Below are 15697 nucleotides of genomic sequence, written 5' to 3'. Positions count from 1 at the left end.
GTTTATTTATTCCTTGAACTCAAAGAGCAATAAGAATTTTGATTGCATCTTGCAGTGTTGATGATTATGATGTATAATCTTCGATCAGTTTGAAAAATTGCAGATAATTTAATTGTATTGTTTAATTTAAAGATCTGTATGTCCTTCTGACCTTTTGAGGCTGTTTCATCCAAAAAATACTCAACAGATTCATGTATCATACACCCATAGAAGTTGTATGTGTATATAAACAAACTTCATTGCCTCCTAATTTTATTTCCCAGAATAAACTTACAATAATAGTAATAATAAAAAAGATAAAGCCATTGAGGATCCCAAGGTAATTAAGATCACTAGGCACTTGATATAGAAACAGACTTTTATAAAGTACATAAGATGTATAAAAAGAAAAAAGTTTTGTAATAAAGTGCTGTAAAAATACTCAAGACTCTTGGGAAGTGGTAGTTAGATATGCATATGACACAATAGGTGAGAATTTATATTGGGGAAAAGCTGCCCAGGAAATCTATCTTCTGACTCTGAGAGGCACAATTTGGTCATGGAGTCTCCTTTTGCAACCCCTTTATCATAGATTCCTTTTGTTTTCCATGCTAGCTTAGCACGGTGCGGGGTTGTTGACATATTTGAGGTCTAAAGGGCCTACTCCACTTGTGGTCTTAATTCATGAAAGTTGGCTGAAAATTAATTAAAAAGTTACAGTAACTTGAGGCCATAACTGTTGATAGAAAAATTTATAAACAAAAGACTGACTGGATTAGTATATGCAGAAATGGCTAAAGGAGGGTGGAGATTGTTATTTCTAAACAAGAGAATGGAATCAGAAATTAATTAAATTGTTGTGTCAGAAATTAGGTTTAATTGGTGAACAGAAAAAGAGGTGATAACCTATTTTGCCCATTGACCCCTTTGGGATCCATAAAGAGAGGGACTTTGGGGGATAAAAATGATGCAATTATTTCCTGGAGAATTACCTCAGGAAAAGCAAATAGCCTCTGCTTTGCTGCAGAGACTGTCCTTCACTGGTGAGCCTCACTTATTGTGACACTTAAGCCTTGCAGTGTAGACGCACCCTAATTCGAAATAAGCTACGCAAATCTGAGAGAGGAACTTCAGCAAGTTTTGATTTTCACACAATGATTCAATTTCAGAATTGTTTTGTTTTTTATTCTTTGTCTTTTGTGTATCCTAATGGATATGTTTCTGAAGTTTCCAACCTTTTGTCTAACTTTTCTAGCGTGTTTGCCATAGAAATATGCAGTCCACTGGCTCTGTACTAAAAAATCTGAATCATAGTTCGTTAGCATTTTGTCATGAGCCAATCTCTCTGTTCTGTCTTTGACTCAGTAAGGCCATTAATTTCATTAAATTAATATGAGGTGCAAATTTTGCCTCTCATTTTGCCCACCTATGCAGAATGAGAGGTCATCATGGGGAAGTAAGCACCCTTCTCCTTGCACTGTGATCTGTAATACATGTAGTCCACAACATGTATTAAGAGGGTTGCTTATGCTACCCCTGTCCCTTTTTATGACAGTGATTTGGCCCTAAATGGATACTATGGGTATGTGTCAACAGGTATCTAATTTCACTTCTTACTTAGGCCATCAGGAGCAAGCTGGCTCATATTGAACCCTGTAAAGGAGCAAATGAATGGAGTAGACAAGCAAAGGAAAGATTTGAACAAATGATTCAAGATAAATTCATGCTGTGCTCAATCATAAGTAAGTTATCAATCATGTTTATTACATAACTAATATTTATGAAGGCTTTTAATTGAGCAATTAATAGCGCGCACCTCTCCTTTGAAACACCTCGATGGCGTTTCAGCAGGGCAGCGATGCATGGAGCCTTGGATCAGCTGTAGTCCCCAGCTGACCCCGGGCTCCATGCAGCACTGCCCATTGGAAGCTCCAAGGGGAAGAGCATTAGGAGTCTGGAATCAGCTGGGGACTCCCTGGCTCAGCTTGTGCTGCCCTTTTGAAGTGCCGCTCTAGTGCTTCAAAGAGGCTTTTCAACAGCGGAGCCAGGGATCAGCTGGAATCCCCAGCTGATCCACTTCCTAGTCTACTGCCCCTTTAAAGTGTCAAAACAGCACTTCAAATGGGTAGCGCAAGCTGAGCCAGGGATCAGCTAGAGTGCCCAACTAATCCCCGGCTCTGCATTGCAAAACCCCTTTAAAGTGCCACTCCAGCGCTTCGAAGGGGCTCCACTTGTGCTGGCCCTTTGAAGCGCTGGAGCAGCACTTCAAAGGGGCACCACAGCATTAACGCCTGCGATTAACACGTTAAAAAAGTTAACGTGTTAATCCTGTCCTGTGTCAGTCGCAGGCGTTAACGCAGGTCAGTTGACAGCCCTAATATTTTTTATAAGTAAGAGAAAATATTCAGATAATTGCATATATAATAAATACTTTTGTATGTTAACTGGGGTAAATCTGCTCTTTTGTGATCACTCTTCCTCAAGCTTGCTGATAGGTCTGCCCTTTTGCCAGGAAACAGTCATATTTGCAGCAAGTAATACAGTTGGCTTGAGAGTTTTAAAATGTAATTGAGGTGAAACTTACAATAATAGTAAGTACTTGTAAGACAAATTACGCCATTTATACCTTCAATTTAATGTGGGCAATGTGAGTATTAGGTGGTAAATGTTCTGGTTTGCATCAGTGGGTGGAGTTTGAATTCAGAGATGCTTAGTATTCATGGATTCCATTATCCATAGGAGGAGGCTTAGATGGTAAGTTCTTCTGAAACAGGCAAATACCATGTACTGCTGAATTTCTAATCACGTCTGTTCATTGGGATTACTGGTTACTGGTTTTTGCTAGAGTGTAAGCTTATTTATATGAAATGGAGAAATCTTGTATAAGTGAATCCAAATAATTTTTTGGTAAACTGCCAAATAGTGGAGCAATAGTTTGCTGTTTGACCGTAACGTTGAGGTGTAGAAGCAACTAAAACAATTTTTAATTGTTGTGTAAGTAAATTTGGGACTGTCTAAAGAATTTTTATTAAAACTGGATGTAGTTTTAATTTTGCAGTTCAGACTAGATATATTTAAATTTGTCCAAGTTTTGCTTGCTTCTACCCATCTGTACTCCCTCTCTTACTTCCCAGACAACAGATTTTCTCAGTGATGTCATTATTGGACACTTTTTAACTTAAACTTTATCTATATTTTGGAGGTATATCACAAGATAATGTTCTCTCGGTTGAACTCTTTGACTGCCCAGATGAACTTGGAAAGAGCTCCTCTAGTGTAAACAGCCAACTAGTTAAAGAAGAGCTAGCATCTTACGAGCTAAGGCAAGTATTCTGTTTATAATATTATATGATGGGGATGAAGGGGAATTGGAATTGTCCGAGTCTGGATTTTCCAAGTGAGATTGATTGACATTGTCCATATGTTAAGAAAACCCCAGTATTCTTCAAGTGATGCCCCTGTGGGTGTTCCACTGTTGGTGTCGGGTTGTTCCAGTGCCACAGATCGGAGTTTTCATTAGCAGTAGTCAGCCAGACCACGCATGTGTAGTGATTGTCTCGTGCTATTCGCGCCCTTTTGCTCACATGTGCGGTCTGGCTCCTGCGAGTTCCTTCTTTGTCACCCTTGGTCACAGATGGAGAGAGCTCTTCTCAACATCTCTAATCAGAAAGAAAATTTTGTTTTACTTTTTAGTTGTAGTTTAGTTTTAAGTTATAGTTGTAGAAATAGTTAGTAAATACATGGGTGCTCCACTCTGGGTGCTGGTGCGTCCTTGCGCCGGCGACCGGAGACTTTTTCTAGCTGTTTCTGCCGCGGCGTGCAGGCACCGTGGCCCCCTCTAGTGTCGTTGGGACTGAAGGGGCGCCTGTGCGCGCGTGGCTCCTCAGTTCCTTCTCTACCGTCCTCGGCAGCAGACGGAGCCCTCTGTTTGCCTTATTTCTGTGGGAAGAAAACAGTTAAATTCTTCGTTTTACCCCCTAGTTACCTCATCAACCAAGTTTTCGACCCCCCCCCCCCCCTAGTTCTTTTAAAAAAAAAATTCTCTCATTGCGACTTGCCGCTTGTTTCCCAACCCCTCATGCCCGGCTCGCCAGGCTTCAAACGGTGCGAGACATGTCGGGATGCCATGCTGGCATCCGACAGACATTCCGCCTGTATTAAGTGTCTTGGGGAGGCACACCAGACGCAAAAGTGCCCGCATTGCTCTAAATTGACAGCGAGGGCGTACCGTGACAGAGCCAATAGACTGAGGACTCTCTTATATGAGAAGTCGCTCCGTCCCTCCTCAGAGGACTCGCCTTCCTTTTCTAGACCACCTCAGCCGACTAAGGGAAGGGTATGGAAAAAGACCAACCCCCTACCCACTCCTCTTCTGCGGGGTCAAAAACCGGACTCTCTCCGGCTCCAACTATATCCTCGTCACCCTCAGCATCGCAGGTGAGCACTGAGGACATGCCGGGAACCTCTGGTGCGCCGCGATCTAAGACGCAGGCACTGCACAAGAGAGCTCATTCTGAGCCAAAACAAAAATCAGCGGCACTGACCGCTACGGCGCCTAAGCCGTCCTCGGCACCAACGGCGCCGTCTAGAGAGCGCTCGGCACCGAAGCAACACCAAACGGCACCGGGCTCGGCACCGAAAAGGTCCCGTACCGCTAATCCACCTCCTAGCACTTCGGTGGCGGGACGCACGTCGGCACCCACATCTCCAATAACGACGCCATTACCACCGAGACCGCACCGCTCGGCACCGTCCCAAAGCTGGAGCCGGTACCGATCCCCGGTGCGGAGCCACACCTCTTCGGCACCGCCGTCCATGGGTTCCTCTATCCACTCAGCGAGATCTCACCGCTCCTCGGTCGTTTCTCATTCAGCTAGTGACATCAGCACCAAACCCAGAAGCAGGTTCTCGTCGCAACATTCTAGCCCGGCTCACAGACCTCCATCCTGGCAAATGCCTGCGGTTCAATATGCATACCCTCCCCCTCTGCATCCATGGTATCCACAGCAGTATGCCTATCCACCCCCGCCATATGCCACCCAATGGCAACCCTGGGTCTCACATCCAAAGAGGACTCACCATCGACCCTCTTCTACCACTTCCAGGCCACCTCCAGTCTCACCTCCTGCCACCACATCGGCCACAGAGCCAAATTCTCCAGCTCCTTCAGGCGGTCATGACTCCCTTTCTGAGGGCGAAACCAGATCTCCACTACACTACTCCTCCTCCTCCCCAGACGAAGCGGTCATCACCGATGCCCCACCGTCGGGAGACGATATAAAAAAGTTCTAAGAATTGTTTAAAAGAGTTGCTGTAGCCCCAGAAAAAGATCTTCAAGAGGTGCAGGTCAAACAATATCGACCCCTTCGCACACTTCAACCCCCAACTGCTTCCAGAACTGCCATCCATATGGATGAGGCCATTAAGGACCCGGCTGATAATATTTGGCAGACCCCAGCGTCCGTCACTCCAACAAATAAGAGAGCAGACCGCAAATACTTCATCGCTCCAAAGGATATGGACTTTCTTTTCACCCACCCACCCCCTAACTCCCTAGTAGTGGATTCTGTACGTCACAAGGGTAAACAACCTAACCTAAGAACAACCCCACAGGACAGACCACGAAGAAGAAAGTAAGTACCTTGTAGAGAACGGTGAAAAGCCGCTATGGCCGCAGCATGGACCTTGATAGTACTGAGTGCTGGGCCGGAGTGTTTCAGAGAGAGTAAGTAGTCCAATAAGGTATGTACAGGAGCAAGATGTGGTGGGCTTGCATTGGTTTGAGCGTACCATTGGGAGAAACACGTCCACTTGTATCGGTAGGTTTTCCTGGTGGAACGTCTCCTACTATTAATTAGTATGTGTCTCACTTGTTCTGAGCAGGCAGTTTCGGCATCTCCCGGATAAGGACTCTAAAAAAATTGGACTTATTCGGCCGTAAGATATATTCTTCCGCAACCTTACTTCTCCCAATCGCCAACTACGCGGCCCTCCTATCAAACCACAACTTTGATAACTATTCAAAGCTTCCGGATCTGATGCAACACCTTCCCGACAGCAAGAGACCTCTTTTACAGGCTGTTGTCCAGGAGGGGTATACCGCGTGTAGAACATCACTTCAAATCGCCGCAGCCGTAGCGGATACGGCTGCACGAGCATGGCAACGGGCATCGCCATGCGGAGAGCCTCCTGGCTCCTGTCAGCGGGAGCCCCTCGAGAATTGCAGTCCAAGGTCGAAGATCTGCCATTTGATCGACAGAAGCTGTATGCCTCCACGACCGATGAGATTATACATTCGGGAAAGGACTCTCGTACCACCCTCCGAACCTTGGGCATGTACACCCCTCCGTTCAAGCGTAAACGATACTACCCCTTTCAAAGGAGGTACGACTATTCATCCTTCAAACAGCAACAACGCGGACCTGACCAGTCCAGATTTAGACAGCGTCCACAGCGCAAGCGCCAGCAACAGAATCGAGCATCTGCTCGGCCGGCTTCTAAGCAGCACGTTTGACTCCCATGTCAAGGACTCGAACAAGTCTCTCGTCATCATCACACAGAAGCCTGCAAACAACCTCTTCCATCATCGGCTGAGGCCATACCGTCATCAATGGGCCAGCATTACCTCGGACCGATGGGTCCTGGAAGTGATATCATCAGGACTCACGATTCCCTTTACCTCAGTTCCCCCCAGGACCCCACCCACCCCGTCCCTTTCCAGGGACCCATCTCACGGGGTCGCTCTTCAACACGAGGTCTACCACCTTCTACAGATTGGGGCCATAGAACGAATACCCGTGGAGTTCCAGGGGAAGGGCTTCTACTCTAGGTATTTCCTAGTCCCCAAGAAGTCCGGGGGGGTGGAGGCCTATCCTCGACCTGAGAGTCCTCAATCGCTACATTCGAAAGCAGCGCTTCAAGATGACCATGCTGGCCAAGATCATACCGGCGCTAAACGAGGGAGACTGGTTCGCAGTCCTTGATTTACAGGACGCATGCTTTCATATCACGATGCACATAGCGCACAGACGTTTTCTTCGGTTTGTAGTGGGAGACGAGCACTTCCAATACAGGGTGCTCCCTTTTGGCCTGGTATTGGCCCCGAGAGTGTTCTCAAAGACACTAACGGTGGTGGCTGTCCATCTACGCAAAACAGGGGGTCTCAATTTTCCCGTATCTCGACGACTGCCTCATCAAGGGTCACACGCAGTCGGAGACACATTACATGGTAGCCGCGACGCGGGATCTATTCGACTCCCTCGGCCTCATTGTAAACATGCAAAAATTGCGTCTGCAACCGACACAAACTCTAACCTTCATAGGAGCCCGACTCGACTCTCTCGCAGAGCGAGCTCATCTTCCGGTCGAGCGCTTCCAAGTGATAAAGGACTTAATAGGCACAGTCTTACAAGCTCCAACACTCCCAGTACGGGTATATTTGCAGCTCCTAGGCCATATGGCAGCCACTACGATCATCGTGCGGCATGCAAGGTTGCATTTGCGGTGCCTGCAACATTGGTTAAGCACGGTGTACAACCCCGTCAGACACAACACCCGAAAACTCGTGGCTCTACCCGTACATGTAAAGAAGTCCCTCCGTTGGTGGGTCAACCCCAACAATATGTTGTCAGGAGTCCCCTTCCATGTGACACAGCCGTCAAAAGAGATAACAGACGCTTCTCTCGTGGGATGGGGTGCTCACATCGGCACAGAAACAGCTCAGGGCTGCTGGTCCGCATCGGAACGGATGTTACATATCAACCTTCTCGAATTGCGGGCGGTGTTCCATGCCTGCAGACAGTTCAGGACGCATATAAGAGGCACGACAACCAGAATTCTCACCGACAACATCGTCACGATGTATTACGTGAACAGACAAGGAGGCGCCCGGTCCCGGTCCCTCTGCGCAGAGGCAGTCCGCTTATGGACATGGTGCATTCGAAACGACATCGTTATAGTCCCATCATACTTACCCGGTGCGAACAACACCATCGAGGATGCATTGAGCAGATACTTTCATCATGATCACGAGTGGGTAATCAGTACGGACGTCCTCCTACCTCTCTTCCGTCGCTGGGGCCGTCCGATGATAGATCTCTTCGCCACTCGGGCCAACAGGAAATGCGCAGCATACTGTTCCAGAGCAGGAGCAGGCACCAGTTCCTTGGGAGATGCCTTTCTCCGACACTGGGGAACATCACTGTTATATGCATTCCCCCCTGTTGAGATCATTCCCAGAGTGCTCGAGAAGATCCTCATGGACGAGGCGAGAGTCTTACTCATAGCTCCGGCCTGGCCCAGACAGCCATGGTACTCAACTCTCCTGCAGCTGTCCATGCGACCACCATACCGCTTCCCACATCGACCTGACCTCCTAACGCAGCAGAACGGTGCCCTTCTGCATCCGAAGTTGAACACTCTGCATCTAACTGCATGGATGATAGATGGTTCAGCGCATCCGAGAGTCTTTGCTCGGACCAGGTGAAACGGGTATTGCTGCATAGCAGGAAAGACTCTACCAGGAAAACCTACCTGTCCAAATGGTCTAGGTTCACACGTTGGTGTGTTCCAAAGGGCCTAAACCCTTTTCTCTCACCACTGCATGTCCTCTTGGACTATATCCTTCAGTTACAGGTTGCCGGGCTCTCCATATCATCACTCAGAGTCCATGTAGCAGCAATTGCGGCCTTTCACGGCCCGGTAGAGGGCAGGTCGGTCTTTTCTCACCCCATGGGCACAAGATTTCTCAAAGGCCTCACTAACCTTAATCCACCTCGCAGGCCCCCACCACCCGCATGGAGCCTAGATCTTGTGTTGGACACCCTGACGCGTCCTCCCTTTGAACCCTTGGCGACGGTACCCTGGCCTATACTGGCAATGAAAGTACTCTTCCTCTTGGCCATAACATCAGCGCATAGGGTCAGCGAGCTGGCAGCATTAATGGCATCGCCCCACTATACAGTATTTAGTAAGGAATCTGTAACATTGAGATCTCATCCGGCTTTCCTACCTAAGGTCTGCACAGAATTTCATATTAATGAGCCGATCGTTTTGCCATGCTTCTATCCAAAGCCTCACATCTCTCAGCAGGACGCACTCCTGCATATCCTGGACGTCCGTCGGGCATTGGCATTCTATATAGATAGAACCCGCAACATCCAGAAAACAGATCGCCTTATTATTTCAACGTCAGGCCGCTTTAAGGGCCAACCCCTCTCGGCCCAGCGTATTTCGAAACTCATCGTCTCCTGCATTACCACCTGTTACACAATTCGTGACAAGCCGCTCCCATCGCAGCCAAGGGCCCACTCGACGCGAGCAGTGGCGACGTCAGCAGCGTTCGTTAGGGGAGTCCCCTTACGCGACATCTGCAGGGTAGCCACTTGGTCTTCCAATACCACATTTTCAAGGCACTATGCAATCATGTAGCGCCTAGCTTCCGATTCAGCGGTGGCTCTAGCAGTACTCCCTAGCCACCAAAATCGTGATTCCGCAGCCCACGTCTAACTCAGATTACTGCTCCGGAGTCACCAGACGTGGAGCACCCACGGGGACTACCCGAAGAAGAAAAAGAAGTTACTTATTTCCGTGCAGTAACGATGGTTCTACGAGGTGTGTCCCCATGGGTGCTCCACGACCCGCCCTCCTCCCCGCTACGGAATCTCCTCTCTTTCTGTCTTGCAGAGGGGCGGTGAGAGGAAACTGGTGGGCGCCGGACCGCGCGCGTCACATGAAAGGCGCGAAACCGGCTCGAGCATGCGCGGTCCAGCTGAACACAGCTCTGGCAAGCTCCGATTCATGGCGCCGGGACCAGCCCGACATCAGACGTGGAGTACCCACGGGGACACACCTCGAAGAACCATCATTACTGCACGGAAGTGAGTAACTTCTTTTTCTCACTGACCCTGACCAAGCGTATCTTCAAAGGCCTGCAGAACACCTTCCCTCCAGTCCAGCCACCAGTCCCCATTTGGGACCTGAACCATGTCCTTAAGAGCCTCACAAAACCCCCGTTTGAACCAATAGCTACCTGCTCTTTGTCTCATTTGTCCATGAAAGTGGCTTTTCTCATCGCCATTACCTCCAGTAGGAGGGTGAGTGAACTTGCAGCCTTAATGGCTGACCCGCCATACACCGTATTTTTACAGGACAGGGTGATACTCCGACCCCACCCTAAGTTCCTACCTAAAGTACCCTCCCCCTTCCATGTGAATGAACCCATACACTTACCTGCCTTGTTTCCGAAACCGCACACAGAACTGATCCAGACCGTGTGGCACACTCTTGACGTCTGACGAGCATTGGCGTTTTACATAGATCGCACGAGACCCTGGCGAGCCTCGCCTAGACTTTTCATCTCCTATGCTGAAAGATCTAAGGGACAAACAGTCTCATCTCAGGGAATCTCTAAATGGATTACATCCTGCATTAAAACCTCTTATACCCTATATAACAAAGACTTACCTGGACCTATCACAGCTCATTCCACTAGAGCGGTAGCTTCCACGACCGCTTTTCTTTGTAATGTTCCATTGCAGGACATTTGCAACGCTGCTACCTGGTCATCTGACCACTCGTTTGCGCAACACTATGCTCTCTCCACCTCGGTAGCATCTTCTGTGGTGGTTGACAAGCAGTGCTATCCACAGTTACTACCACACGGCTCCAAACCCACCTCCGCGAGCCGACAACTGCTGTGTAGTCACCCAGAGCGGAGCACGCATGAAGAAGAAGAAAGAGTTACTCACCTTGTGCAGTAACAGTTCTTCAAGATGTGTCCCTGTGGGTGCTCCACTACCCTCCCTCCTTCCCCTGCTTGGAGCCTGATACTCTGGCGGGTAGAGAAGGAACGGAGGAGCCACGCGTGCGCAGGCGCCCCTTCAGTCCCAACAACACTAGAGGGGGCCACGGCGCATGCACACTGCGGCAGAAGCCGCGGCAGAAACAGCTAGTCTCCGGTCGCCGGCGCGAGGACACATCAGCACCCAGAGTGGAGCACCCATGGGGACACATCTCGAAGAATAACCGTTACTGCACAAGGTGAGTAACTCTTTCTTACACACCATAAAAAAAAAAGAAAAGAAAAGGGGAGTCAGACTAAGAGACGCTTCATCATGCCAGGCTCCCTGGTTTTAAAAAGTGAGCCACTTGCCACAAACTCATGCCGGCATCCAATGGGCACTCCGACTGCATAAAGTGCATCAGTGAGGCACATGTGCCTCAGAAATGCTCCCACTGCTCTAAATTGAGGGTGAGAGTGCGCCATGATAGAGAGATGAGTCTACGTATGTTCAGATCCCAGTTAATTACCAGATCATATTCACCTAGGACTGACAAGTGGAGAGCTACTTCCCTGAGTTAGGCTCCTGCACACAAGGGGGCTTCGCCGGCACGTTCCCTCCCACAGGCCTTAACAAGTTGGATGAGCATAGGGGATAAGCCTGGAACATCTGGCACTGCAGGATCACAGCCTAAGATGTCGTTGGAGCCAAAAATACAGCACAAAACATCAGTACTGAGAAAAGGTGTACTATCTCGCTGTTCAGCACTGCCAACCACGGCGTCAGCAACTGTGGCACTGTCTTCCATGGCACCACTGACCGCTGGAACTAACTGCCATGCCGACTTGGCACAGACAGGTGGAATCAACTTCGGCACATGATATACCAATCACCTTATCAGCATCCCTGAAAGCACAGCAAAAATCTGACAAGGCACAGGATATCAGCCCAGAACTATTGACATTCTCTCCATCACCTGCACTGCAGTCACCTCCTTTACAAACTAACTGAAACCGAGCACCATTTACACGGGCAAAGCAGACACTATAGATTGGTTTCCACGTTATCCCCCGTACCTCACCAAATTTTACCACATGAAGCTTATTGGAAATACAGGTCTATATCTCCTCTTCCTCCTCCTTCAAGGGGGTCACCCAGGCCATCCCATTCTCCAACACTTTCAGTACATACACACTATAATGAAGACAATATAGAGCAGTAGAGACGGTGCCCAAAGAGTCCAGGGACAGAGGCTTTTACTCCCACTACTTCTTCACAGCAAAGAAGATGGCTGGTTGGAGGCCTATTCTAGACCTCCTCCGATTGAACCAATATCTTCAGAAGCAGTGATTCAAGATGGTGACCCTAGCATCAATAATTCCAGCATTAGAAAAAGGGGATTCGTTTGCAGCCCTAGACCTGCTGGATGCCTATTTCCATATCAGTATACACCTGGGTCACAGATGATTTCTGCGCCTCGTGGTAGAGTTAGAGTACCATCGGTATCACATGTTGCTCTTCGGCCTCTCTTCTGTAGCCAGGGTGTTCTCAAAGACAGTTGTGGTAGCCACGGCTTACTTGCATTGATGAGTTATAATCTTTTCTTACCTAGGCTGCCTAATAAAAGGACCATCCGCTGAAGATACACACCGTATGATACTAATAACCAGACAAACATTCAAGCTTCTTGGTTTTATCAACAAACAAAAATCAACTCTACAACCTACACAGATCCTGGAGTTCATAGGAGCCCAACTAGATTCTATCACAGCAAGAGCATGCCTACCATTACAAAGATTCCAAGCCATCCAAGATCTAGTGATCACGGTCACAACAAGTAGTACAGTATAAATACTTACCAGCCTCCAGCTCATAGTCCATATTGCCGTTTCAACATATGTAGTCAGTAACACATGCCTGCACTTTTTATGCCTCCAACACTGGCTGGCATCTGTGTATACCCACTTAAGATGACAAGTTTCTCTTCTTGCCACTGTCGCATCGTCCCTCAAGTGGTGGACTGAGCCCAGCAACCTTCTTGCAAGAGTCCCATTTCATCAGGACCAACCTTCCATAGACGTTACTACAGATGCTTCCCTTATTGGAGGGGACACCCATCTGGGTGATATATCAGTACAAGGCTGATGGACGGCTTGGGAGGTGACTTTACATGTCAATCTATTGGAACTCAAAGCCATCTTCAATGCATGAAAGCACTTTATCGCACGAATTCGCGGTACCACTATCAGAATACTTATAGACAATGTAACAACAATGTATTATGTAAATCACCAATGGTGCGCCCACTGCCACTCCCTGTGCACCAACGCAGTGCGGCTTTGGAATTGGTGCATCTGCAACAGAATCACCCTTGTGGCTTCATACTTATTGGGGATCAACAATGTGACTGCGCGTTCATTGAGCAGACGCTTTGCTCCAGACCATGAGTAGGAGCTCCATAACCAGGTTCTCCAGCCTATCTTCCACCAATAGGGTTCTCCTCAAATAGATCTGCGAAATGCTGGCAATATTGCTCCAGAGTCCGTATCGAACCAGAATCTCTAGAGGATGCTTTTCTCCTCAACTGGAAGGGCCTCTTATACGCTTTTCCTCCAACTCTGCTCATTCCCAGAGTCAACAGGGACAGGGCAATAGTCATTCTCATAGCTTCCTCTTGGGCACAACAGATGTGGTTCCCTTATCTGTATCATATGTCCCCTTCCCAGATATCATGATCTCTTAACCCAGAAGACCGTAAGCCTACTTCATCTCAGTCCCAGGTCCTGCACCTGACAGCATGGTTCATCGTTGGTTCCATGAAGAGGGACTTCATTGTTTAAGCCAAGTAAAAGACGCCCTCATGCATAGCAGAAAACAATCCACACATTCCACCTACCTTCAAAAATCACACGGTAGATGATTGCTCAGCGTTTGCACATCCTATAAACAAAAGATTTATCGAAGGGCTTTGCAACCTATACCCAACCACGAAGACCACCACCACCACCGGTGTGGAACCTGGAAATGGTGTTGGATACTCTTACTCTTGCCCCCCCTTTGAAGCATTAGCTACCTCTCCACTCTCAACAATGACAATAAGATGGTTTTTCTACCAGCCATTACTTCCGCCTGCAGGGTCAGTGGGTTGGCAACCCTAATGGTGATACCAGGATATACCGCTTTTCATAAGGACAAGGTCATGTTTGTGGCCTCACCTTTCCTTCATCCCTAAAGCCTGCTCAGACTTCCACATAAACAAGACAGTTGTCCTCCCATTCTTCAACTCCAAGCCACATGCATCTTGTTGGGAGACTGTGCTTCATTCTCTTGATGTGCATAGAGCACTTGCTTTCTATATAGATGCTTTTTCACAAATCAGAACGATTGCTAATCTCCATAGCAGAGCGCTCCAAGGATGAACCTGTCTCATCACAATGCATCTCCAGGCTTAGCACTTCATTATGCAGGAAACTATATGCCATACAGAATAAATCACTCCCAGAAGCACCCGTACTCTATGAGAACTATAGCAACCTCCACGGCTTTCTTTTGAAGAGTTCCCATCACGCCAATGAGACCTTCATGAAACATTACGCAGTCTCTCAGAGTCTAGCTAACAATACTTCTGTGGCCTCTGCAGTGCTTTTGACTGTGGCTAAATCCGAGACCCACCTTCCATGTACTCTCGGATACTGCTACACTGTTGCCAACATAGTGGACTTTTGTCGACAAAACCCTGTAGTCTAGACACACCCTAAAACCGGACTTGCTCTCCCAGCACCAAGGGTGCTTACTCCACTTGAACATGAACTTGCTCCACTTGATGCTGTAGTTCATCCATGGTTGAACCCCCTGAAACTAGCATGTTCAGGTGATGTTCAGAGGGTTCTTCTCAAGAATTGGAAGCCCTCAAACCCGGTCCACCTGTGCTGCCAAATGGACTCGTGTTTCTCCGTATGAGCTTATCAGCAGCAGGCTGTCTTGGCCAAAGCTTCCCTTCAGGAAATCCTGGACTACATGCTTTACCTAAAGTGGCAAGGCCTTTCTCTGGCCACTATTAGAGTCCACCTGGCAGCCGTTTCTGTGTTTCATCTGCCCATGCAAGGCTGTTGGGTGTTTTCCCATGATGTCACCTCCCGGTTCCTAAGAGGCCTAGAATGGCTCTCCCTTCATGCCGGAGACCCTCTCCCACAGTGGGATCTGAACCTGGTCTTGGCGCAGCTCACGTCGGGACCTTCGATCGAGCCCCTGGCCACGTGTCCCTTGTCCACTGCTCTCCTTCAAGTTAGCCTTCCTGATCACCATCAGTTTGGCTTGATGGGTGTTGGAACTCCAAGCACTGATGTTGGAACTGCCATATACCGGTTCTTCAAGTATAAGGTCCAGATGTAACCTCATCCAGCCTTTCTCCCTAAGGTGTTCTCCACCTTCCATGGTGGACCAGGACACTTTTCTACCAGTGTTCTGCCCCAAGCCTCACGTGAACAATGAGGAAACACACCTTCATGTGCTGGATGTGCATCAGGCGCTGGCCTTTTACCTGGAGAGTACACATGCCTTTTGTAGAGCCACACAGCTTTTCATGGCCTGTGCAGAGCACGGAAGGGGTTCCCCAATTTTTTCCCAGCAATTGTCCAGCTGGCTCACAGTCTGCATCCATATATGCCACAAATTGTCAGGGACCCAGCCATCGGAGTTGATTAGTGCCCACTTCACCAGGGCTCAGGCTTCCTCATGCACTTAGCTTGTACATGTCCCGATTCAGGACATTATATTGAGTGACGATGTAGTTGTCAGTACGTACATTCACATCTCATTATGCCATCATGCAGCAGGCCAGGGACAATGCTGTATTTGGCAAGGCTGTACTGCAGTCTGCATTCACATAACTCCTACCCACCTCCACAGATACTGCTTACAGTTGCCTATGATGAATG

The 15697-nt window shown here is 48.3% G+C and overlaps 1 protein-coding gene across 2 annotated transcripts in view; it reads left to right on the top strand.

The window, feature by feature from the left end:
- RNF17 (ring finger protein 17) overlaps positions 1–15697 on the top strand; it is a 218453-nt gene that overhangs the window by 134198 nt on the left and 68558 nt on the right. For both annotated transcript variants that reach the window (XM_089775614.1, XM_089775613.1), the window contains 2 exons: positions 1601–1721; positions 3182–3302. In XM_089775614.1, the coding sequence (XP_089631740.1) occupies positions 1601–1721; positions 3182–3302 (242 nt within the window). The remainder of the gene's footprint in view (positions 1–1600; positions 1722–3181; positions 3303–15697) is intronic.

The sequence above is a fragment of the Pelodiscus sinensis genome, chromosome 1, assembly GCF_052426305.1.
Source record: "Pelodiscus sinensis isolate ZL-2025 chromosome 1, ASM5242630v1, whole genome shotgun sequence".
In the NCBI taxonomy this organism is placed as follows: Eukaryota; Metazoa; Chordata; order Testudines; family Trionychidae; genus Pelodiscus; species Pelodiscus sinensis.
The sequence above is the reverse complement of the archived record's forward strand: the minus strand, read 5'-3'. Positions and strand labels throughout refer to the sequence as shown.